Here is a 26,703-nt window from a genome sequence, read left to right as displayed (position 1 = left end):
GTATTTTAAGGGAGAAGAGATCCAATAGTTTTAGCCTCCCTTCGTATGCCAGATTTCTAAGGGATGGGATCAATTTTGTCGCGCGTCTTTGTACTTGCTCTCATTTTTCCTTGTCTTTCATTTAGTTTGGGGACCAAAACTGAACTGCATATTCAAGGTGTTGTCTTACTAGAGAATTATAGAGAGTGAGAATTGTTTCTGGTGTCTTGTAATCTTTCATTCCTGGCTATGAAACCTAACATTTAGTTGCCTTTTTTACTTGCCGCAGCCGCATGACACTTTGATTTTAGTCTCAGATTGTTGCTGATGACAACTCTAAGGTCCTTTTCTTCATTTACTTTAGTTAGGGATTTTCCGAATAGTTTATAGTCTTAACGTATATTTTTGTCTTCGAAATGCATAACTTTACGCTTGTCTACATTAAACTTCATTTGCCCTCTGTCTGACCACTGTGCTAGTAAGTTTAGATCTCTGAATTATTTCGCTGTCCCGCCTGTTTACAGCTCTACCTACGAGATTAGTATCGTCAGCAACCATGGAGATCTTCAGATATGAGACCAAGTTCCAGGTCATTAATGTATATTATGAAAAGAATGGGTCCTAAGATCGACCCATGTGTCACACCATTCGTTACCTCTAATCAATCTGAGGCTTCGCTGTTTAATAGTACACGCTGCTTTCTCCCGGTAAGCCAGTCTCTGAATCATGCACTGCACAGAGTTTTGCACAGATTCCTTGTCCTTTGAGTTTATGTAAAAGTCTCTTGTGAGGTACTTTATCGAAAGCCTTTTGGAATTTTCAATATGCTACATCAGACGGTAATTTTTCGTCCCAATTCTGATAACATTAAAAAGTTCCAGCAAATTCGTAGGGCAGGATCTATTGCGGAAACCGTGTTGTTGTGCTGTATGATTTTCTGTTATAGAAAAGACAATTTTATATCGTATTATTGTATTATTTTTTCCATCGTTTTACTTAATTGAGCGGTAGTTTAAGGCACACTTTTTGTCTCATTTTTATATATATATATATATATATATATATATATATATATATATATATATATATATATATATATATAGGAGTAACATTTGCTAGTTTCCAGTCGCTTGGCACCTGACCATTCAGTAGAGATTTGTTGAATATTTTTGTTATGGGGTATATCAGCTGTCTCCTGACTTCCTAGGAATATCTTGGAGCTAAGTTATCTGGGCTGTTGGATTTGTCAGGATTTTATTGGTCCAGATATTTAAGCACTTCAGAGCTCTAACCTTCAACTCTTATTCATAAGATCCTTCAAACATTTTCATTGGTTGTGGTATTCGAGATGTTTGTTCAGTTGTGAATACGGAGTTAAAAGAATAATTTAGTATGGTATCCATTTCCTTGTCGTCAGTAGTTAGCGTGTCATGTTCGTTTTGTAATGGTCCAGTTCTTTTACTGACTTAATTTGTTTTATATATTTGAAGCATTCCGTAGCATTATCCTTAACTCTCAAGAAAACTAATTTGTCTTTTTCACGTTTACTCTGTCTTATGCCCTTCTTACACTCTATTTGGATTTCAAATAATTCCTGGTGATTTTCATCGGTTTCCATTGATTTGAATATCTTTTATGTTTTCTTTTTTTGGCGCATTACTCCTTTTCTCTTATTCATCCATGATTGTTTTGGAATTTTGCAAGTTCCCTTCGTAATTCGTGGAATTTTCTTATTTTCAATCTCGAGAAGTGTGTTTTTAGAATCATTCCACATTTCCTCTACTGTGTAAACATCAAGAGGTTTTGTCCAATTGGTACTGCGAACTTCGTGTCATATGTTTTCAAAATTTGCCAGCTTGTATTCTGGGATGCAGAGTTTGTTGTCATTCATTGCATAATCTATATTTTCTTTCAGTCTAATCAAACTGATCGCTGTTTGACAAACTTTCGCTTACTTTTCAAGAGTTGATGAAGTTTGTCACTGGTGAGGACAAGATCAAGAATGTTTTTACCCTTAGTTGGTTTTTTAATTAACTGTTCTAGAAAAGCGTCTTCAATCATTTTCGTTAGTCTTTTTCCCTCTCGGTCACCTGTTAACATGTTTCAGTTTATGTTTGGACTACTGAAGTCTCCCACTATTATAACCACTTTACTGTTTACTATAGTTTTGATATCATTGTATAACATCTTATCGTCGTCGTCTTTTTTGCTTAGAAGGTTTGCAAATATCTCCAAGACGTACTTTACTTTTGGACTTGTCGGTAATGTCGATATTAAGAGAGTCGTAAGTGTGCGTTTCTACTTTGCTTTTCTTGATAACGCTTAGATTATCAACGTAAATAAAACTCCACCACCTACCCTGTACATGCGATCTTTCGTAGGTAGTTTGTATCCGTGTATTGCTGACTTGGCAATTAAGTATTTATTCTAAAAGTTGACCCACGTTTCTGAGATTGCAATAGTGTTCGGTTTTCAGTAACTGCGTAGGATATAAGTCCATCGCGTTTCGTAATGATGCTCCGGGCATTTGTGTATATTAAACTTATTTTCTTTGGAGTTGATTTTTGGATAGAATTTGCCTTTTTTTTCTGTTGTTATGCGTGTTTGTATTATCACTGTTAACGTCTGCGTGTGCTGCAGCGGGATAGATACCGTTCTCCATCTGTTTTGGGGTCGCCGCCTTACTCTGACCCTCCCCGAACTGGACCCTACCAGCCTTGTTCCTAAAAGTTACTTGAGAGTTGATATGTAGCTGTGCTAACCCGCTACTCATACTGCCAGAGTTGTCCCCAACTAACCGTACTTGAGCTAACTTTGAAATATTTTTGGACATATGGGGAGAACGAGTGAGAAGTTGACAAAGAGAATATATGTGTCAAAAGTGGAGGCAACGAGAAGGAGACCAAATTAGAGATGGAAGGCTGGAGTGAAAATAATTTGTGTATCTTGGGCCTGAACATGCAGAAAGATGAAAGGCGTGAAGAAGACGGAGTGAATTGGAACGATGTTGTCTACAGGGGTCGACGTTCTGTCAGTAGACTGAAACGGGGAATGTTAAGCGTCAGAGGTAAATCGTGGAAAGGTCTGTAGAGCCAGGTTCTGGATAGCAAGCTGTGGTTTCGGTGCTACATGACAGCTAAAGAAATGATGTGAACGAATGCGGCCTCTCTTCTTTTGCTCCTGGCGCTACCGTGCTAAAGTAGGAGACTGCCTACTGCAATATATGTATATATATATATATATATATATATATATATATATGGTGACTGAGTTTGGTAAAGTGTGTGGAAGAAGAAAGTTAAGAGTAAATGTGAATAAGAGCAAGGTTATTAGGTACAGTAGGGTTGAGGGTCAAGTCAATTGGGAGGTGAGTTTGAATGGAGAAAAACTGGAGGAAGTGAAGTGTTTTAGATATCTGGGAGTGGATCTGTCAGCGGATGGAACCATGGAAGCGGAAGTCGATCATAGGGTGGGGGAGGGGGCGAAAATTTTGGGAGCCTTGAAAAATGTGTGGAAGTCGAGAACATTATCTCGGAAAGCAAAAATGGGTATGTTTGAAGGAATAGTGGTTCCAACAATGTTGTATGGTTGCGAGGCGTGGGCTATGGATAGAGTTGTGCGCAGGAGGATGGATGTGCTGGAAATGAGATGTTTGAGGACAATGTGTGGTGTGAGGTGGTTTGATCGAGTAAGTAACGTAAGGGTAAGAGAGATGTGTGGAAATAAAAAGAGCGTGGTTGAGAGAGCAGAAGAGGGTGTTTTGAAATGGTTTGGGCACATGGAGAGAATGAGTGAGGAAAGATTGACCAAGAGGATATATGTGTCGGAGGTGTAGGGAACGAGGAGAAGAGGGAGACCAAATTGGAGGTGGAAAGATGGAGTGAAAAAGATTTTGTAATATATATATATATATATATATATATATATATATATATATATATGAAGGAGACCAAATTGGAGGTGGAAGATGGAGTGAAAAAGATTTTGAGTGATCGGGGCCTGAACATGCAGGAGGGTGAAAGGCGGGCAAGGAATAGAGTGAATTGGATCGATGTGGTATACCGGGGTCGACGTGCTGTCAATGGATTCAATCAGGGCATGTGAAGCGTCTAGGGTAAACCATGGAAAGTTCTGCGGGGCCTGGATGTGGATAGGGAGCTGTGGTTTCGGGGATTATTGCATGGCAGCTGGAGACTGAGTGTGAGCGAATGGGGCCTTTGTTGTCTTTTCCTGGCGCTGCCTCGCGCACATGAGGGGGGAGGGGGATGTTATTCCGTGTGTGGCGGGGTGGCGATGGGGGTGAGTAGGGGCAGTGTGGATTGTGTGCATGTGTGTATATGTGTGTCTGTGTGTGTATATATATGTGTACGTTGGGATGTGTGGGTGTGTATGTTTGCGTGTGTGTGTGTGCATGTGTGTGGGGGTGGGTTGGGCCATTTCTCTCGTCTGTTTCCTTGCGCTACTCGCAGGCGCGGGAGATCCCCTCTCCTCTCTCTCTCTCTTTTTTTTTTTTTTTAATTTTCCAAAAGAAGGAACATAGGGGGGCCAGGTGAGGATATTCCAAAAAAGGCCCAGTCCTCTGTTCTTAACGCTACCTCGCTAACGCGGGAAATGGCGAATAGTTTAAAAGAAAAAAAGAAATATATATATATATATATATATATATATATATATATATATATATATATATATATATATAGTTATTATTATTTTGCTTTGTCGCTGTCTCCCGCGTTAGCGAGGTAGCGCAAAGAAACAGACGAAAGAATGGCCCAACCCGCCCACATACACATGTATATACATACATGTCCACACACGCGCAATATGCATACCTATACATCTCAATGTACACATATATATATATATACACAGACATATACATATATACACATGTACATAATTCATACTGTCTGCCTTCATTTGTTCCCATCGCCACCTCGCTACACATGGAATAACAACCCCCTCCCCCCTCATGTGTGCGAGGTAGCGCTAGGAAAAACACCACAGGCCCCATTCGTTCACACTCAGTCTCTAGCTGTCATGTAATAATGCACCGAAACCACAGCTCCCTTTCCATATCCAGGCCCCACACACTTTGCATGGTTTACCCCAGACGCTTCACATGCCTTGGTTCAATCCATTGACAGCACGTCGACCCCGGTATACCACATCGTTCCAATTCACTCTATTCCTTGCACGCCTTTCACCCTCCTGCATGTTCAGGCTCCGATCACTCAAAATCTTTTTCACTCCATCTTTCCACCTCCAATTTGGTCTCCCACTTCTCCTCGTTCCCTCCACCTCTGACACATATATCCTCTTGGTCAATCTTTCCCCACTCATTTTCTCCATGTGACCAAACAATTTCAAAACACCCTCTTCTGCTCTCTCAACCACACTATTTTTATTTCCACACATCTCTCTCACCCTTACATTACTTACTCGATCAAACCACCTCACACCACACATTGTCCTCAAACATCTCATTTATAGCACATCCACCCTCCTGCGCAATACTCTATCCATAGCCCACGCCTCGCAACCATACAACATTGTTGGAACCACTATTCCTTCAAACATACCCATTTTTGTTTTCCGAGATAATGTTCTCGACTTCCAAACATTCTTCAAGGCTCCCAGAATTTTCGCCCCCTCCCCCACCCTATGATTCACTTCCGCTTCCGTGGTTCCATCCGCTGCCAGATCCACTCCCAGATATCTAAAACACTTCACTTCCTCCAGCTTTTCTCCATTCAAACTTACCTCCCAATTGACTTGACCCTCAACCCTACTGTACCTAATAACCTTGCTCTTATTCACATTTACTCTTAACTTTCTTCTTTCACACACTTTACCAAACTCAGTCACCAGCTTCTGCAGTTTCTTACATGAATCAGCCACCAGCGCTGTATCATCAGCGAACAACAACTGACTCACTTCCCAAGCTCTCTCATCCACAACAAACTTCATACTTGCCCCTCTTTCCAAAACTCTTGCATTCACCTCCCTAACAACCCCATCCATAAACAAATTAAACAACCATGGAGACATCACACACCCCTGCCGCAAACCTACATTCACTGAGAACCAATCACTTTCCTCTCTTCCTACACGTACACATGCCTTACATCCTCGATAAAAACTTTTCACTGCTTCTAACAACTTGCCTCCCACACCATATAATCTTAATACCTTCCACAGAGCATCTCTATCAACTCTATCATATGCCTTCTCCAGATCCATAAATGCTACATACAAATCCATTTGTTTTTCTAAGTATTTCTCGCATACATTCTTCAAAGCAAACACGTGATCCACACATCCTCTACGACTTCTGAAACCACGCTGCTCTTCCCCAATCTGATGCTCTGTACATGCCTTCACCCTCTCAATCAATACCCTCCCATGTAATGTACCAGGAATACTCAAAAACTTATACCTCTGTAATTTGAGCACTCACTCTTATCCCCTTTGCCTTTGCACAATGGCACTATGCAAGCATTCCGCCAATCCTCAGGCACCTCACCATAAATCATACATACGTTAAATAACCTTACCAACCAGTCGACAATACAGTCACCCCCTTTTTTAAAAAATTCCACTGCAATGCCATCCAAACCTGCTGCTTTGCCGGCTTTCATCTTCCGTAAAGCTTTTACTACCTCTTCTCTATTTACCAAATCATTTTCCCTAACCCTCTCACTTTGCACACCACCTCGACCAAGACACCCCACATCTGCCACTCTATCATCAAACACATTCAACAAACCTTCAAAATACTCACTCCATCTCCTTCTCACATCACCACTACTTGTTATCACCTCCCCATTAGCCCCCTTCAATGAAGTTCCCATTTGCTCCCTTGTCTTACGCACTTTATTTACCTCCTTCCAAAACATCTTTTTATTCTCTCCCAACTCTCATTTGCCCTCTTTTTCACCTCTTGCACCTTTCTCTTGACCTCCTGCCTTTTTCTTTTATACCTCTCCCACTCATTTGCATTTTTTCCCTGCAAAAATCGTTCAAATGCCTCTCTCTTCTCTTTCACTAATAATTTTACTTCTTCATCCCACCACTCTCTACCTTTTCTAATGAACCCGCCTCCCTCGCTTCTCATGCCACAAGCATCTTTTGCGCAAGCCATCACTGCTTCCCTAAATACATCCCATTCCTCCCCCACTCCTCTTACCTCCTTTGTTCTCACCTTTTTCCATTCTGTACTCAGTCTCTCCTGGTACTTCCTCACACAAGTCTCCTTCCCAAGCTCACTTACTCTCACCACTCTCTTCACCCCAACATTCTCTCTTCTTTTGTGAAAACCCCCACAAATCTTCACCTTTGCTTCCACAAGATAATGATCAGACATCCCTCCAGTTGCACCTCTCAGCACATTAACATCCAAAAGTCTCTCTTTCGTGCGTCTATCAATTAACACGTAATCCAATAACGCTCTCTGGCCATCTCTCCTACTTACATACGTATACTTATGTATATCTCGCTTTTTAAACCAGGTATTCCCAATCACCAGTCCTTTTTCAGCACATAAATCTACAAGCTCTTCACCATTTCCATTTACAACACTGAACACTCCATGTATACCAATTATTCCCTCAACTGCCACATTACTCACCTTTGCATTCAAATCACCCATCACTATAACCCGGTCTTGTGCATCAAAACCACTAACACACTCATTCAGCTGCTCCCAAAACACTTGTCTCTCATGATCTTTCTTCTCATGCCCAGGTGCATATGCACCAATAATCACCCATCTCTCTCCATCAACTTTCAGTTTTACCCATACCAATCTAGAATTTACTTTCTTACACTCTATCACATACTCCCACAACTCCTGATTCAGGAGTAGTGCTACTCCTTCCCTTGCTCTTGTCCTCTCACTAACCCCTGACTTTACTCCAAAGACATTCCCAAACCACTCTTCCCCTTTACCCTTTTGCTTCGTTTCACTCAGAGCCAAAACATTCAGGTTCCTTTCCTCAAATATACTACCTGTCTCTCCTTTTTTCTCATCTTTATTACATCCACACACATTTAGACACCCCAATCTGAGCCTTCGAGGAGGATGAGCACTCCTCGCGTGACTCCTTCTTCTGTTTCCCCTTTTAGAAAGTTAAAATACAAGGAGGGGAGGGTTTCTGCCCCCCCCCCCCCCCCCCCCCCCCCCGCTCCCGGTCCCCTTTAGTCGCCTTCTGCGACACGTGAGGAATGCGTGGGAAGTATTCTTAATCCCCTATCCCCAGGGATATATATATATATATATATATATATATATATATATATATATATATATATATATATATATATATAATATATATCCCTGGGGATAGGGGAGAAAGAATACTTCCCACGCATTCCCCGCGTGTCTTAGAATGCGACTAGACGGGAGCTAGGGGCTGGAAACCCTTCCCTCTTTGTATTTTAATTTTAAAAAGGGAAATAGAAGGAGTCGTGCGGGTAGTGCTTATCCTCCTCGAAGGCTCAGATTGGGGTGTCTAAATGTGTGTGGAGGTAACCAAGATGAGAAAAAAGGAGAGAGAGGTAGTATATTTGAGGAAAGGAACCTGGATGTTTTGGAACGAAGCTCACGGGTAAAGGGGAAGAATGGTTTGGGAATGTCTTGGGAGTAAAGTCAGGGGTTGGTGAGAGGACAAGAGCAAGGGAAGGAGTAGCACTACTCCTGAAACTGGAGTGGTGGGAGTATGTGATAGAGAGTAAGAAAGTAAACTCTAGATTGATATGGGTAAAACTGAAGGTTGACGGAGAGAGATAGGTGATTATTGGTGCCTATGCATCTGGTCATGAGAAGAAAGACCATGAGAGGAAAGTGTTTTGGGAGCAGCTGAGTGAGTGTGTTAGCAGCTTTGATGCACGAGACCGGGTTATAGTGATGGGTGATCTGAATGCATCGGTGAATAATGTGGCACTTGAGGGTAAAACTGGTGTTCACTGTTGTAAATGGAAGTAGTGAAGAGCTTGTGGATTTGTGTGCTGAAAAGGACTGGTGACTGGGAATATATGGTTTAAAAAGTGATATACATAAATATACGTATGTGAGTAGGAGTGATGGCCAGAGAGCATTATTGGATTACATGTTAATTGATAGGCGTGTAAAAGAGAGACTTTTGGATGCTAATGTGCTGAGAGGGGTAGCTCTAAGGATGTCTGATCACTATCTTGCGGAGGCGAAGGTGAAGATTTGTAGAGGTTTTCAGAAAAGAAGAGAGAATGTAGGGGTGAAGAGAGTGGTGAGAGTAAGTGAGCTTGGAAAGGAGACTTGTGTGAGGACGTACCAGTAGAGATTTAGTGCAGAATGGCAAAAGGTGAGAGCAAATAACGTATGGGGAGTGGGAGAGGAATGGGATGCATTTAGGGAAGCAGTGATGGCTTGCGCAAAAGATGCATGCGGCATGAGAAAGGTGGAAGGTGGAAGGGTAGTGAGTGGTGCGACGGAGAAATAAGATTTTTAATGAAAGATAAGAGAGAGGGGCTTGGACGATTTTTGAAGGGAAGTAGTGCAAATGATTGGGAGATGTATAAAAGAAAGCGGCAGGAGGTCAAGAGAAAGGTGCAAGAGGTAAAAAAGAGGGCAGATGAGAGTTGGGGTGAGAGAGTGTCATTAAATTTTAGGGAGAATAAAAAGATGTTTTGGAAGGAGGTAAATGAAGTGCGTAAGACAAGAAAACAGATGGGAACATCGGTGAAGGGGGCAAATGGGGAGGTGATAACAAGTAGTGATGAAATGAGAAGGAGATGGAGCAAGTATTTTAAGGTTTGTTGAATGTGTTTGATGATAGAGTGGCAGCTGTGGGGCCTTTTGGTCGGGTTGGTGCGCGAAGTGAGAATGTCAGGGGGAATTGTTTGGTAAACAGAGAGGAGGTGGTGAAAGCTTTGCAGAAGATGAAAGCCGGCAATGCGGCGGGCTTGGATGGTATTGCCGTGGAATTTATGAAAAAAAAAAAAGGGGGATGACTGTGTTTTTGATTGGTTGGTAAGGATATTTTATGTGTGTATGGAACATGGTGAAGTGCCTGAGGATTGGCGGAATCCATGCATAGTGCCATTGTACAAAGGCAAAGGGGGATAAAGGTGAGTGCTCAAATTATAGAGGCATAAGTTTGTTGAGAATTCCTTGGAATTTATATAGGAGGGTATTGATTAAGACGGTAAAGACATGTACAGAGCATCAGATTGGAGAAGAGCATTGTGGTTTCAGGAGTGGTAGAGGATGTGTGGATCAGTTGTTTGCTCTAAAGAATGTATTTGAGAAATACTTAGAAAAACAAATGTAGCATTTATGGATTTGGAGACGGCAAATGATAAGGTTGACAGAGATGCTTTGTGGGAGGTTTTAAGAGTATATGGCGTGCGAGGTAAGTTGCTAGCAGTGAAACGTTTATACCAAGGATGTAAGGCATGTGTACGAGTAGGAAAAGAGGAAAGTGAGTGGTTCCCAGTGAATGTCTGTTTGCGGCAGGGGTGCGTGATGTCTCCATGGTTGTTTAAATTCGTTTATGGATGGGGCATTAGGGATGTGAATGCAAGGGTTTTGGAGAGAGGAGCAAGTATGAAGTCTTGTGGATGAGAGAGCTTGGAAAGCGAATCAGTTGTTGTTCGCTGATCGTACAACGCTGGTGGCTGATTCGGGTGAGAAACTGCTGAAGTTGGTGACTGAGTTTGGTAAAGAGTGAGAAAGAAAAAAGTTGAGAGTAAATGTGAATAAGGGCAAGGTTATTAGGTAAAGTAGGGTTGAGGGACAAGTTAATTGGGAGGTAAGTTTGAATGGAGAAAAACTAGAGGAAGTGAACTGTTTTAGATATCAAGGAACGGACTTAGCAGCGGATGGAACCATGGAAGCGGAAGTGAGTCACAAGATGGGGGAGGGGCAAAGATTCTGGGAGCGTTGAAAATTTTGTGAAAGGCGTAAGCGTTATCTCGGAGAGCAAAAATGGGTATGTTTGAAGGAGTAGTGGTTCCAACAATGTTATATGGTTGCGAGGCATGGGCTGTAGATAGGGTTGTGCGAAGGAGGGTGGATGTGCTGGAAATGAAATGTTTACGAACAGTATGTGGTGTGAGGTGGTTTGATCGAGTAAGTGATGAAAGGGTAAGAGGGATGTGTGGTAATAAAAAGTATGGTTGAGAGAGCAGAAGAGGGTGTGTTGAAATGATTTAGACACATGGAGACAATGAGTGAGGAAAGATTTACAAAGAGGATATATGTGTCGGAGGTGGAGGGAACAAGGAGAAGCAGGAGACCAAGTTGGAGGTGGAAGGATGGAGTGAAAAAGATTTTGAGTGGTCGAGGCCTGAACATACAGGAGGGTGAAAAGCGTGCAAGGAATAGAGCGCATTGGAAAGATGTGGTATACTGGGGTCGACGTGCTGTCAGTGGATTGAACCAGGGCATGTGAAGTATCTGGGGTAAACCATGGAAAGTTTTGTGGGGTCTGGATGTGGAAATGGAGCTGTGGTTTCTGTGCATTACACATAACAGATAGAGACTGAGTGTGAACGAATGTGGCCCTTTTTGTCTTTTCCTGGCGCTACTTCGAAAGCGAGGTGGGGTTGGGGGGGAGGTGCTATTTATTATGCGGCGGGGTGGCAACGGGAATGGATGAAGGCAGCAAGTATCTATATGTACATATGTATATATGTATATGTTATGTATACGTTGGAATGTATATGTATGTATATATGCGTGCATGGGCGTTTCTGTATATATATATATATATATATATATATATATATATATATATATATATATATATATATATATATATATATATATATATATATTTTTCTTTCTTTTCTTTTAAACTATCCGCCATTTCCCGCATTAGCGAGGTAGCGTTAAGAACAGAGGACTGGGCCTTTGTGGAATATCCTCACCTGGCCCCCCTCTGTTCCTTCTTTTGGAAAATTAAAAAAAAAAAAAAAAAAAAAAAAAGAGGGGAGGATTTCCAGCCTCCTGCTCCCTCCCCTTTTAGTCGCCTTCTACGACACGCAGGGAATACGTGGGAAGTATTCTTCATCCCCTATCCCCAGGGATAGTATATATATATATATATATATATATATATATATATATATATATATATATATATATATATATATATATATATGTATATATATATATATATATATATATATATATATATATATATATATATATATATATATATATACAGGGTGTTAAAAAACGATAGTTACAAAATTTGACAGTAGACAGGGACACCCAAAGCAAACACTTTTTCAAGAATACCAAAAATTTCAAAACTAGTTAGTTTTCGAGATACTGAGCTTTAAAGTTTTAACTTTGGTATGTCTGAACTGTAAACTTTAAATGTAATATTAGCTTACAATCTGGCAACACTCGGTTGATTAAGGTGTGGCAACACTCGGTGTTTACGAATTAGTTCACCGTTACACGTCGTGGTGACGACATGGCACATTTGTCTAATCAAGAAATCATTGCAGAAGATCCAAGAATGTTGTCTCGTGTCCAGCAGTCCTTTCAGAGGAGGTGTCAGGTCTGCATTGAAGCAGAAGGCAGACACTTCGAACAGCTATTGTAGATTGTGATCGATAATACATCTGTTTACACAATATTTGTTTCATTGTTCACTATATCATCTGTTAGAAACGAAAATGCTTGTGAATAGATGTCAAGTTAAAGCTTTAAAGCTCAGTATCTCGAAAACTAACTAGTTTTGCCATTTTTGGTATTCTTGAAAAAGTGTTTACTTTGGGTGTCCCTGTCTACTGTCAAATTTTGTACCTATCGTTTTTTAACACCCTATATATATATATATATATATATATATATATATATATATATATATATATATATATATATATATATATTATCCCTAGGGATAGGGGATTAAGAATACTTGCCACGTATTCCCTGCGTGTCGTAGAAGGCGACTAAAAGGGGAGGGAGCGGGGGGCTGGAAATCCTCCCCTCTCTTTTTTTTTTTTTAATTTTCCAAAAGAAGGAACAGAGAGGTTCAGGTGAGGATATTCCAAAAAAAGTCCCAGTCCTCTGTTCTTAACGCTACCTCGCTAACGCGGGAAATGGCGAATAGTTTAAAAGAAAAAAAAAAAAAAAAAAAAAAAAATATATATATATATATATATATATATATATATATATATATATATATATATATATATATATATATATATATACATGTACATAATTCATACTGTCTGCCTTTATTTATTCCCATCGCCTCCCCGCCACACGTGGAATAACAACCTCCTCCCCCCTCATGTGCGCGAAGTAGCGCTAGGAAAAGACACCAAAGGCCCCATTCGTTCACACTCAGTCTCTAGCTCTCATATAATAATGCACCGAAACCACAGCTCCCTTTCCACATCCAGGCCCCACAGAACTTTCCATGGTTTACCCCAGACGCTTCACATGCCCTGGCTCAGTCCACTGACAGCACGTCAACCCCGGTATACCACATCGTTCCAATTCACTCTATTCCTTGCACGCCTTTCACCGTTCCTGCATGTTCAGGCCCCGATCACTCAAAATCTTTTTCACTCCATCTTTCCACCTCCAATTAGGTCTCCCACTTCTCCTCGTTCCCTCCATCTCTGACACATATATCCTCTTGGTCAATCTTTCCTCACTCATTCTCTCCATGTGACCAAACTATTTCAAAACACCCTCTTCTACTCTCTCAACCACACTCTTTATTACCACACATCTCTCTTACCCTATTATTACTTACCCGATCAAACCACCTCACACCACATATTGGCCTCAAACATCTCATTTCCAGCACATCCACCCTCCTGCGCACAACTCTATTCATAGCCCACGCCTCGCAACCATACAACATTGTTGGAACCACTATTCCTTCAAACATACCCATTTTTGCTTTCCGAGATAATGTTCTCGACTTCCACACATTCTTCAAGGCTCCCAGAACTTTCGCCCCCTCCCCCACCCTATGATTCACTTCCGCTTCCATGGTTCCATCCGCCGCCTAATCCACTCTCAGGTATCTAAAACACTTCACTTCCTCCAGTTTTTCTCCATTCAAACTTACCTCCCAGTTGACTTGACCCTCAACCCTACTGTACCTAATAATCTTGCTCTTATTCACATTTACTCTTAACTTTCTTCTTTCACACACTTTACCAAACTCAGTCACCAGCTTCTGCAGTTTCTCACATGAATCAGCCACCAGCGCTGTATCATCAGCGAACAACAACTGACTCACTTCCCAAGCTCTCTCATCCACAACAGACTGCATACTTGCCCCTCTCTCCAAAACTCTTGCATTTACCTCCCTAACGACCCCATCCATAAACAAATTAAACAACCATGGAGACATTACACACCCTTGCCGCAAACCGACATTCACTGAGAACCAATCACTTTCCTCTCTTCCTACATGTACACATGCCTTACATCCTCGATAAAAACTTTTCACTGCTTCTAACAACTTGCCTCCCACAACATATAATCTTAATGCCATCCACAGAGCATCTCTATCAACTCTATCATATGCCTTCTCCAGATCCATAAATGCTACATACAAATCCATTTGCTTTTCTAAGTATTTCTCACATACATTCTTCAAAGCAAACACCTGATCCACACATCCTCTACCACTTCTGAAACCACACTGCTCTTCCCCAATCTGATGCTCTGTACATGCCTTCACCTTCTCAATCAATACCCTCCCATATAATTTACCAGGAATACTCAACAAACTTATACCTCTGTAATTTGAGCACTTACCTTTGTCCCCTTTGCCTTTGTACAATGGCACTATGCAACCATTCCGCCAATCCTCAGGCACCTCACCATGAATCATACATTAAATAACCTTACCAACCAGTCAACAATACAATCACCCCCTTTTTTAATAAATTCCACTTCAATGCCATCCAAACCCGCTGCCTTGCCGGTTTTCATCTTCCGCAAAGCATTTACTACCTCTTTTCTGTTTACCAAATCATCCTCCCTAACCCTCTCACTTTGCACACCACCTCGACCAAAACACTCTATAATCTGCCACTCTATCATCAGACACATTCAACAAACCTTCAAAATACTCACTCCATATCATCAAACACATTCAACAAACCTTCAAAATACTCACTCCATCTCCTTCTCACATCACCACTACTTGTTATTACCTCCCCATTAGCCCCCTTCACTGAAGTTCCCATTTGTTCCCTTGTCTTACGCACTTTATTTACCTACTTCCAAAACATCTTTTTATTCTCCCTAAAATTTAATGATATTCTCTCGCCCCAACTCTCATTTGCCCTCTTTTTCACCTCTTGCACCTTTCTCTTGACCTCCTGCCTCTTTCTTTTATACATGTCCCAGTCATTTGCATTATTTCCCTACAAAAATCGTCCAAATGCCTCTCTCTTCTCTTTCACTAATAATCTTACTTCTTCATCTTACCACTCACTACCCTTTCAAATCTGCCCACCTCTCACACTTCTCATGCCACAAGCATCTTTTGCGCAAGCCATCACTGCTTCCCTAAATACATCCCATTCCTCTCCCACTCCCCTTACCTCCTTTGTTCTCACTTTTTTCCTTTCTGTACTCAGTCTCTCCTGGTATTTTCTCACACATGTCTCCTTCCCAAGCTCACTTACTCTCATCACTCTCTTCACCCTAACATTCTTCTTTTCTGAAAACCCCCACAAATCTTCACCTTCGCCTCCACAAGATAATGATCAGACATCCCTCCATATATATATATATATATATATATATATATACACGAATAAAGTGCATATGAACGCTCATCTACATAGAACAGACAAACCTCCAACAGCCAGAATCGAACTCGGGACCCCTGTGCCACAAGCGGGAATGCTACCGCTAGGCTATGGGCCTGGCTAATGGGAAATACGTATTCGAATACTATGTACTCGAATACCCTACGTCTCACGTTGGTGGGCAACGGGGTCTACACCGGTTATTTCCCGACAGGCGCACATAGCCAGCAGATAGCATTTTACCGAACCTAACTGTACAACTCGGAGATATATGAATACGAATAAAGTGCATATGAAGGCGCACCTACATAGAACATACAAACCTCCAGCAGCCAGGATCGAACCCGGGACCCTGTGCCACAGGCTGGAATGCTACCACTAGGCTATGGGCCAGGCTAATAGGTAGAGTGGTGAGAGTAAGTGAGCTTGGGAAGGAGACATGTGTGAGGAAGTAGCAGGAGATACTGAGTACATTCTGTTCCGCCTGCACGACTCTTACCGAGGTATAGGTGCCACAAAGCGCTGATCCCGACAGACAGGGTGATGGCATGGCATCACGAGTGACATCGTTGAACACCGTGTAGGTATGTGACGCGTGCCAGACCCTCCAGCCATACCAGGTAAATGAATCGTTCATGTGTAACCCGCCCCCATCCCAGTCTTTCGGAGACGTCTCTTGACCTGTTCTCCCACTCAGGAAAGGAATATTTGCTGTATGCCGATCGTCTGTCTGGATGGCCACACGCTGGTGAGTACGTAAGGGAATCCCTTCGTTCCTGAGTGATTGGATGCAGCGGATAACTATCTGGAGGTGTTAACCGTGTGAATTTGAAAGCTTGTGGTCAAAGATTTGGACATGAACACTGCCTCAATGTGAAAAAATAGAGCCTTTTAGGGATAGATCTAAACAAACCCGGCAAGAAATGTCGCAACACCTTATTGTTGATAACAAGATACCTGAAATTTAAAGTCTGTAACCACATAAATACCTGTTATGAATGTAATACCTTATGTGATATCAATCCACTGGGGTCTGATTAAGACCCTTCGTGACTCCTGCAATCCATTTGCGCTACCGCTCACAAGATGAGCATGGGGTGCACAGTAAATTTGCCGGGATGACCGGCGGAAATCAAATCAAGAGTGATGTATGACAGCTCCCCCACTCCAGCAGAAGGCGAAATACTATTACAGCTCTCCCCACTCCCATCAAGCTTGATGAACCTGTCCACATCCATTATCTTGTCATGAATCGGTGGAGCAAAGCAGTTATCGATCGCCACCGGGACTGCCACATCAAGCTCACCTGTGGTAGAGTATGTTAGAGAAACAGCTGTTCCTGAGGTCATGTTACATATCCCTCCCCAAGCACACGCGGGACTTGCTATTGAGCAGCTCTATCGACCCACATCCGCCCGCCTGCTTCCTCCGCATACGACAGCGTCGAAGGGACGACAGTAACCCATGTGGAAGGTGAGCACAAGATTCATTTCCCCCCACCCACCCCAACCCCACTTCACCCACACGCAGACGTAAGCCGGTGGAACGCCTGTATATGATTCTAATCCCTCCCCAGTTGACCTATCTGGAGATGTTATTCATGTGACTTATAAAGTTTGTGGCCAAACATTTGGACACAAACTGGAACACTGTGTTAGGAAGTGAAATTTTAGACTTTTAAGGATAGGTCTGATCAAATCCTGAGTGAAATGACCTAAGTTATTGTATGTAAGATGCCGTTATCTTTTTTGTATCCCCTTTTTTGGCATCATGTCGGTAAAACTTACTGTATAAAACAGTGTAATGTATGTAATGAAGCCCTTATAATGAATCAACTTGTAACAACCTATGTGAAATTAATCCACTGGGATCTAAGACCCACAGTTATCTTTGTAGCTACGGTTTACTGGATAAGCATAAGGATGCATAAATTTGCCGGGAATACGGCACAGATCTATCCCCTAGGAGGTAGATGGATGAAGATTGTTATGTATGTTACGTATTGTTTGTATCCTACGGGTAATGCTAATTATGTAATGAATTACGCTTGCCTAATGTTTTCATGATCGTCATACGCACTGTGGACAGAAGTGATAAATGATTCTTAATGGAAACATTCTGTGCTTAGCTTGTTTGTCATAGAATAAATAAACTTGGGTGTCACTTATCCACCTGCGCCTTTGTTTCACCATTCCTTTAGTATATGGTTACCCTATGCTATAGGATTCTAATATGAGTTGTGTTTGTTGCCATCTCTGTATAATGATAATGTACACCATTATTTAGACATTACACCATTGTGTATTATCGGTAACTGACACCCTAGATTTTTTCTTTATTTGATGTGCTTGTGTTATTAGGCACCTCCATATACCGATGAAGTATGCCTTCCCGTTTAAATGAGGGAAGAAAAAGGCAGCAAGATTAAGTTAAGGAGCAGAATCTATAAGAAAGGCTATGAATATTTGGGGAAACTGTGGAATTGTATAATGGAACAGTAATTGAGATGCTTGTAAATATCTAATGAACAGAACCAATGAAAATCTCATGTAACTTTCTAGAAGCCATATTTATCTTTGATTTATTTTAAAATCACCAATCATGTTATTGTTACTGTTGCCATTTTCAATCTGCTATTGAGAATTGTTTACATCCATGTAGACATGAACGGAATTCGTTCTATAGCATACATATTTTATGATTAATCCTCCATTCTTTCTTATCATTCTGGAAAGGTAACTGTCTGGAAATTTTTGTCTTTTGTGGTTTTGCTCTTCACTGACATGGCACTTAGTTAAACTGGGTTCTTTGGGAGTCTTCCATTATGTCTTAAAAGAAGTCTATCTTCTATGAGAGACATTTTCCTTGTAAGGACAATCAGAAGGTTCATAAAGTTAGATCTTGTAGAACTGTCAGTGTGAAGAAAATTTTCAATTGAAAGTGCAAGAAGACGGGAGTTTTGGGGCTGTTACTCTGTTTCTTAATTAGTAGTTTATAGGGCCTTGCCATTCCTTCTATACTCCTTAAGGAGGAAGAACCTTATTGCTGGAAGCATAAGCATTATTCAAGTTGCTCTTTGTGGCCATCAGGTGGGATCTTTACCTTATCAGGTAGGATCTTCAGTTAGGTTCTCCATGATTTGGCTCCTTGTCATTTGGGCAGTGATTTTAGAACGAGAGTTCTGGAATCCAAGTGGTCTGTCTCATGGGAAGAGGTCTGGGTTGGAGTTTAGAATATCAGGCTCCCCCTGAAAAAAAAGTCCTGGACTTTTATATTACAGGAATACACTGCAGGGATGGCAGACAAGGATGTCATAACCATGCTTATTTTTTTTTCTAAAAAGGTTTCATAACAGGAAAATAGTATTCGAATCTGTCTTTTCTTAATATCCATGTGCTGAACCTTAAAGATCTACAACTGGACAGCCACTCTCGATATAAGGATGCCTGCTGGCATATTCCTTTACAGTATGTGAATTCCAGTGAGAATGATGGCTCAATGTAAACAACAATTGCAGTATAAACCTAAGTGTCAGAAATACAGCTTCACTGGACTGAGAAAGAGAGATCAGGAATGTGTGTCCTCAGTGTGTCCAGTGCCTGCAAGTCTTTGCCAACGAATGTATGAAGGAAAACAAACTAAAGGTCATGTCTCAGTTCATCCAAACTTTGTTGAAAAGCCACAAAGTTATTGGAAGAATAAGCTAGAACAGGTAAAATGAAGTCGTACTGATGCACCTTCAGGCTCAGCTTTTTCTTACGAAAAAATTCCATGGCATCCTTTGAAGTGGATGGTGTATTGCAAGATGCAAAAGGCCTCATAACATTGGAGAGGAGCTGGTAAAACTAGCTGCAGTAGATATGGTGAAAGCTACTTGTGGAGCAGATGTTGCAAAGAAGATTGAATTGGTGCCACTTTCTAACAACAGCATCAAACATCGAATTGATCTTGTCATTAGATATTTCGAATCGTCTATTTGTGGTGCTAGAGAAAGCAGGAAAAATTTTCATTGCAGATAGATGAATCTGTGGACACTGCTGACAAACCTCAGCTCGTGGTTTTCGTGAGGTATAGAGATGACAGAATTCTGGAGGAATTTATGTTCTATAGTGCCTTGTCAACAACCACCACTGGAGGAGACATCTTTGTTATGGTGGACAATTTTTTCAAGAAACACAACTTAGACTGATTGAATTGTTTAGCTCTGTGTACTGACGTTGCTTCATCTGAGATGGGAAGATGTAGGTTTTGTTACTCAAACTAAGAGAAAACCCTGATGTCAAAATAATTTACTGTTTCTTACATTAGGAAATATTGGCCTCAATGACAATAGCTGGAACTCTATGTGGTTCTGAATGATGTTATCCAAATTGTGAATTTTATCAAAGCCAGAGCTTTGAACTGATGCATTTTCCATAAGATGTGTGAAGAGTTAGGATCACATCACCAGGACATACTTTTCTACTCCGATGTCTGCTGGCTGTCTTGAGGGTGCATCCTTTGATGGGTTATTGAACTAAAAACTGGAATAGAAGTGTTCTCCAAGAGAAGAGGCATCAGCTAGCTAACTAACTGTATGGCAAAGCTAGTTTAGGCAACATCTTCACACACTTGAATGAATTGTGAATGAATTGAACTCAGACATGCAAAGCCAAAATTATACTATGATGGACATTTGTGAAAAATTGCCTCATTCAAGAAGAAACTTGCACTTTGTAGAAGAAGATTAACCAGGGGAGAAATGGCTACTTTACCAGTACTGACTGCGGTTTTGGAGGATGTGTCAGAAATAGCCCTTGCTGATGTTGGAAGTCGTTTTCCAATATCATTTGAAGAAGCTTCAGGAGGAAATGGACGAATATTTGCCAGAAAATGTCAACCTATGTCAACATAGCTGGGTTAGGAATGTGTTCAGTGTGACACCAGTGAAGTTGGAGAAGATATCCCTGGTTTTCAAGAACTTATGGATCTAGAAAATCAGGTGCAAAAGCAACATTCTGAAAGTTTCTCATACTGTGAATTCTTGTCTCAACTCAAGGATAAGCCTATTCTGACTTATGAATTTGAAAAGGCTTTTCTCCCTTTTCCAGCCATATACCTCTGTGAACAAGGATTTTCAGCTCTTGTGACGATTAGGACTAGAGCAAGGAGCCGTCAGAATCCTCAGCATGATTTGCGCTATGCTCTCCCTATTAACATAAAGCCAAATCTGGAAGAACTTGCCTATTTAATGAAGGAACATCACAGTAGCCACTAAAATACTAAATGTTTTCCTTTTAGATTTGAAGAAAGAAATTATCAAATTCTTGTCATTTAGGTAATCATAAGAAGGCATCATCATGGTAACAACAATTTTTGTTCACTAAATTTATGAGCAAAGAATTAATAGTCAGAAGGACTCACTCATGAAACTGTCATAGTTGCCAGTGAAAAGTTTGCTTTTCTTTGCTTACCTGATTTTGGAATAAATTACAGTTGCATTAAGTTGTGCCTTTCATTCTTTTTATCAACATAAGAAATATTGAAATTTATTTATCGAATTAAAGTAAAATTATTGGATAAAACAATGAGGAAACACTGAAACTGTTTCTGCCCTGAGGGTTGCCAGGCCCAAAGAATTTCTGTGGTCAGGGTCATGTCCAAAAAAGTTTGGGAAACGCTGCTTTACTCCCTTGAGTGAGGAAATTTTTGGCATTTAAAGTTGGTACGTAGAACCTGGCAGTTAAAGCTGATGTCAATAATTTTTTCCATATGTATAACCCTGCTAGTTTTTTATTTGGTAATTTTGGCCCATGTCCAAAAAACTAATATTCTGTAAAGTGATAGTTCTGGCTTATCATGACGGCTCCCTGTTAATTTCAACATCAGTGAAAGAATATGTAAGACTAGAACTTCAAGTCAGAAGACACCTTCAGTAGTGGGTTTTATCATCAACCTGAATAAGTCTTGACATATTCTCAGTCAGAATTTTACCTGGCTAGGAAGAGATTGGTACTCTCAAACTGGCACTCAAGTCTTCCCAGAAACAAAACCTGGGACTGTATATTTGCTGTGATTGCCTTGTGGTGCAAGTGCCTTATGTCAACTAGAGTAATTTCTTGAGAAATCCAATTTTTACAGACTAGTCCATTGATATGGTGAGGCTGCAAGTCAGAATGTTACCTTTTGGATAAACATTCTTTCATCCAAAAAGCTGATATGTTCTTGGAGCACTTCCCTTTAAACATTTCAGACCCTTAGTTTAACTGACTTACATAGAGGATCAACAAAAACCTATGTCTCAAAGACCTCCATCAATGCCAGTAATGGTTTGGGTGGACACTGACTCAAGGATGGGGATCACGTTCTTCACAGTCATGTAGATGCAGGCCCTTGGATGGGAGTAGAAAAGTCCTTTCATGTCAGCTAAAAAGATCCTTTTAGTCTTATGGCCATGGTTTTTCATCTCCCTGAATGTCCTGAGTGTGGGTTGTGGAATTCTATTTCTGATGGATAATGCTGACTTGACCAACTAATGAACAAAGACTCTTACATATTCCTGTTTCTCGTAGAGTTAGTAATGAAAGATTCTCTCCCTGGATATTTCAGAAGGCCTTTGTCTCCAAGCCTCTTATTTTCAAGGAGTGCATTAGTTAAGATGTGGATATTCTCATGGCTAATGAGGGGCCTGTGCAGGAGTATATCATATTTGGGCCCAGGGGTCCAAATGGAGGCCCAGGAATTTCCTGGTATCTCAGAAAATGTTTGCATGTATTGAAGATTAGCATTCCACCACTCTCTAATCTTCCTTATCCTTTTTGGCCTTACAGCTCATAGCATAAAACTGTAGTGGATAAAAACAGGTTGACTTATGGAGAAGGGAAGGGAACTCAAAAGAAATCTTTTACCCCCTGATAAAACTCCTCTCAGAGGCCCTAGCTCTATCCTGTGTGGCTCTGGGGATTCATTCTTCAGGAGAGACTCATTCCATTGTACCTCTGAATCACCAATAATGGTATTTATTTTTACTTTTGAGACTGGTGTTCTTACCTGTATTTTTCTCTAAACCCTCCTTCATGTCGGCATGCTTTCATGCTCATGTGGTAGACTGCAGTGTTTATTTGAAGTTTTCTTACCCTAAGCTTCTTTCATCCTCTTTTTACTTGATAAATCATTTCTATGTATAAATTGTGACTGCTTTAGAGTTGATGCCAGCAGTATGTTAATTTGTTGAGCTGCTCTTGACTGGGACTGAGTGGATTGATGACATCATCTCTGTGGTGGTCTCTGACTGGCTGAGACATGCCCATAACAAATAAGCTGTTGCAGCCATTGAAATACTTAAAAGTAGGAAGGTCCTAACCCTGACTATCCTGAAGTTATCCTCTTGCTCATGGGATATTTCCTTGGAGAGAGAGTTTTAAGATTTTAAAACGTAGATGTCTTGAATTCCTTGACCCTGGTACCAATCCCAGTCCCTTGCTGGATGAATTCACAGCCAGAGATGAATATTTTATCATTAGACTGTTCCTCATAAATATGCATTTCAACAATTCTCTAAGAATTAAAACGGAAATCTCTCCAGTTATGGGGCCATGATGTGCCATTTGAGAACCCTTTGGTAAGAAAAAATATGTTATTTTATTATACTTAGTTGATGTCTCCCGCGTTAGCAAGGTAGTGCAAGGAAACAGACGAAAAAATGGCCCAACCCACCCACATACATATGTATATACATAAATGCCCACATGCACATATAAATACCTAGACATTACATATATACGCTTGTACATATTCATACTTGATGCCATCATCCATTATCCATAATAAATAAATATATTTATTTATTTATTTTGCTTTGTCGCTGTCTCCCGCGTTTGCGAGGTAGCACAAGGAAACAGACGAAAGAAATGGCCCAACCCACCCCCCATGCACAATGTATACACACACACGTCCACACACGCAAATATACATACCTATACATCTCAATGTACACATATATATACATACACAGACACATACATATATACCCATGCACACAATTCACACTGTCTGCTCCCATTCACTCCCATCGCCACCTCGCCACACATGGAATACCTTCCCCCTCCCCCCTCATTGTGTGAGGTAGCACTAGGAAAAGACAACAAAGGCCCCATTCGTTCACACTCAGTCTCTAGCTGCCACGCAGTAATGCCCGAAACCACAGCTCCCTTTCCACATCCAGGCCCCACACATCTTTCCATGGTTTACCCCAGACGCTTCACATGCCCTGATTCAATCCACTGACAGCATGTCAACCCCGGTATACCACATCGCTCCAATTCACTCTATTCCTTGCCCTCCTTTCACCCTCCCGCATGTTCAGGCCCTGATCACACAAAATCTTTTTCACTCCATCTTTCCACCTCCAATTTGGTCTCCCTCTTCTCCTGGTTCCCTCCACCTCCGACACATATATCCTCTTGGTCAATCTTTCCTCACTCATTCTCTCCATGTGCCGAAACCATTTCAAAACACCCTCTTCTGCTCTCTCAACCACGCTCTTTTTATTTCCACACATCTCTCTTACCCTTACATTACATACTCAATCAAACCACCTAACACCACACATTGTCCTCAAACATCTCATTTCCAGCACATCCACCCTCCTGCGCACAACTCTATCCATAGCCCACGCCTCGCAACCATACAACATTGTTGGAACCACTATTCCTTCAAACATACCTATTTTTGCTTTCCGAGATAATGTTGTCGACTTCCACACATTCTTCAAGGCTCCCAGGATTTTCGCCCCCTCCCCCACCCTATGATTCACTTCCGCTTCCATGGTTCCATCCGCTGCCAGATCCACTCCCAGATATCTAAAACACTTTACTTCCTCCAGTTTTTCTCCATTCAAACTTACCTCCCAATTGACTTGTCCCTCAACCCTACTGTACCAAATAACCTTGCTCTTTTTCACATTTACTCTTAACTTTCTTCTTTCACACACTTTACCAAACTCAGTCACCAGCTTCTGCAGTTTCTCACATGAATCAGCCACCAGCGCTGTATCATCAGCGAACAACAACTGACTCACTTCCCAAGCTCTCTCATCCACAACAGACTTCATACTTGCCCCTCTTTCCAAAACTCTTGCATTCACCTCCCTAACAACCCCATCCATAAACAAATTAAACAACCATGGAGACATCACACACCCCTGCCGCAAACCTACATTCACTGAGAACCAATCACTTTCCTCTCTTCCTACACGTACACATGCCTTACATCCTCGATAAAAACTTTTCACTGCTTCTAACAACTTGCCTCCCACACCATATATTCTTAATACCTTCCTCAGAGCATCTCTATCAACTCTATCATATGCCTTCTCCAGATCTATAAATGCTACATACAAATCCATTTGCTTTTCTAAGTATTTCTCACATACATTCTTCAAAGCAAACACCTGATCCACACATCATCTACCACTTCTGAAACCACACTGCTCTTCCCCTATCTGATGCTCTGTACATGCCTTCACCCTCTCAATCAATACCCTCCCATATAATTTACCAGGAATACTCAACAAACTTATACCTCTGTAATTTGAGCACTCACTCTTATCCCCTTTGCATTTGTACAATGGCACTTTGCACACATTCCGCCAATCCTCAGGCACCTCACCATGAGTCATACATACATTAAATAACCTTACCAACCAGTGAACAATACAGTCACCCCCTTTTTTAATAAATTCCACTGCAGTACCATCCAAACCTTCTGCCTTGCCAGCTTTCATCTTCCTCAAAGCTTTTACTACCTCTTCTCTGTTTACCAAATCATTCTCCCTAACCCTCTCACTTTGCACACCACCTCGACCAAAACACCCTATATCTGCCACTCTATCATCAAACACATTCAACAAAAACCTTCAAAATACTCACTCCATCTCCTTCTCACATCACCACTACTTGTTATCACCTCCCCATTTGCGCCCTTCACTGAAGTTCCCATTTGCTCCCTTGTCTTACGCACTTTATGTACCTATTTCCAGAACATCTTTTTATTCTCCCTAAAATTTAATGATACTCTCTCACCCCAACTCTCATTTGCCCTCTTTTTCACCTCTTGCACCTTTCTCTTGACCTTCTGTCTCTTTCTTTTATACATCTCCCACTCAATTGCATTTTTTCCCTGCAAAAATCGTCCAAATGCCTCTCTCTTCTCTTTCTCTAATAATCTTACTTCTTCATCCCACCACTCACTACCCTTTCTAATCAACCCACCTCCCACTCATCTCATGCCACAAGCATCTTTTGCGCAATCCATCACCGATTCCCTAAATACATCCCATTCCTCCCCCACTCCCCTTACGTCCATTGTTCTCACCTTTTTCCATTCTGTACTCAGTCTCTCCTGGTACTTCCTCACACAAGTCTCCTTCCCAAGCTCACTTACTCTCACCACCCTCTTCACCCCAACATTTACTCTTCTTTTCTGAAAACCCATACAAATCTTCACCTTAGCCTCCACAAGATAATGATCAGACATCCCTCCAGTTGCACCTCTCAGCACATTAACATCCAAAAGTCTCTCTTTCGCTTGCCTGTCAATTAACACGTAATCCAATAACGCTCTCTGGCCATCTCTCCTACTTACATACGTATACTTATGTATATCTCGCTTTTTAAACCAGGTATTCCCAATCACCAGTCCTTTTTCAGCACATAAATCTACAAGCTCTTCACCATTTCCATTTACGACACTGAACACCCCATGTATACCAATTATTCCCTCAACTGCCACATTACTCACCTTTGCATTCAAATCACCCATCACTATAACCCGGTCTTGTGCATCAAAACCACTAACACACTCATTCAGCTGCTCCCAAAACACTTGCCTCTCATGATCTTTCTTCTCATGCCCTGGTGCATATGCACCAATCACCCATCTCTCTCCATCAACTTT

General features: G+C 41.2%; 1 protein-coding gene across 2 annotated transcripts in view; it reads left to right on the top strand.

The window, feature by feature from the left end:
* The window catches only part of LOC139765921 (putative gamma-glutamylcyclotransferase CG2811), a 130,049-nt gene that overhangs the window by 16,550 nt on the left and 86,796 nt on the right, over positions 1-26,703 (top strand). The window contains exon 1 of one of the 2 annotated variants that reach the window (XM_071693888.1): positions 17,042-17,241. The exons of the other annotated variant lie outside the window; for it this stretch is intronic. Coding sequence (XP_071549989.1) covers positions 17,087-17,241 — 155 coding nt within the window. The 5' untranslated portion in view covers positions 17,042-17,086. Of the gene's footprint in view, positions 1-17,041; positions 17,242-26,703 lie in introns of those variants that run through there. 2 annotated transcript variants of the gene reach the window in all.

This window comes from Panulirus ornatus, chromosome 4 (assembly GCF_036320965.1).
Source record: "Panulirus ornatus isolate Po-2019 chromosome 4, ASM3632096v1, whole genome shotgun sequence".
NCBI classification, from domain to species: domain Eukaryota; kingdom Metazoa; phylum Arthropoda; class Malacostraca; order Decapoda; family Palinuridae; genus Panulirus; species Panulirus ornatus.
Note: the sequence above shows the minus strand (reverse complement) of the source record. Positions and strands in the feature narration are given on the sequence as shown.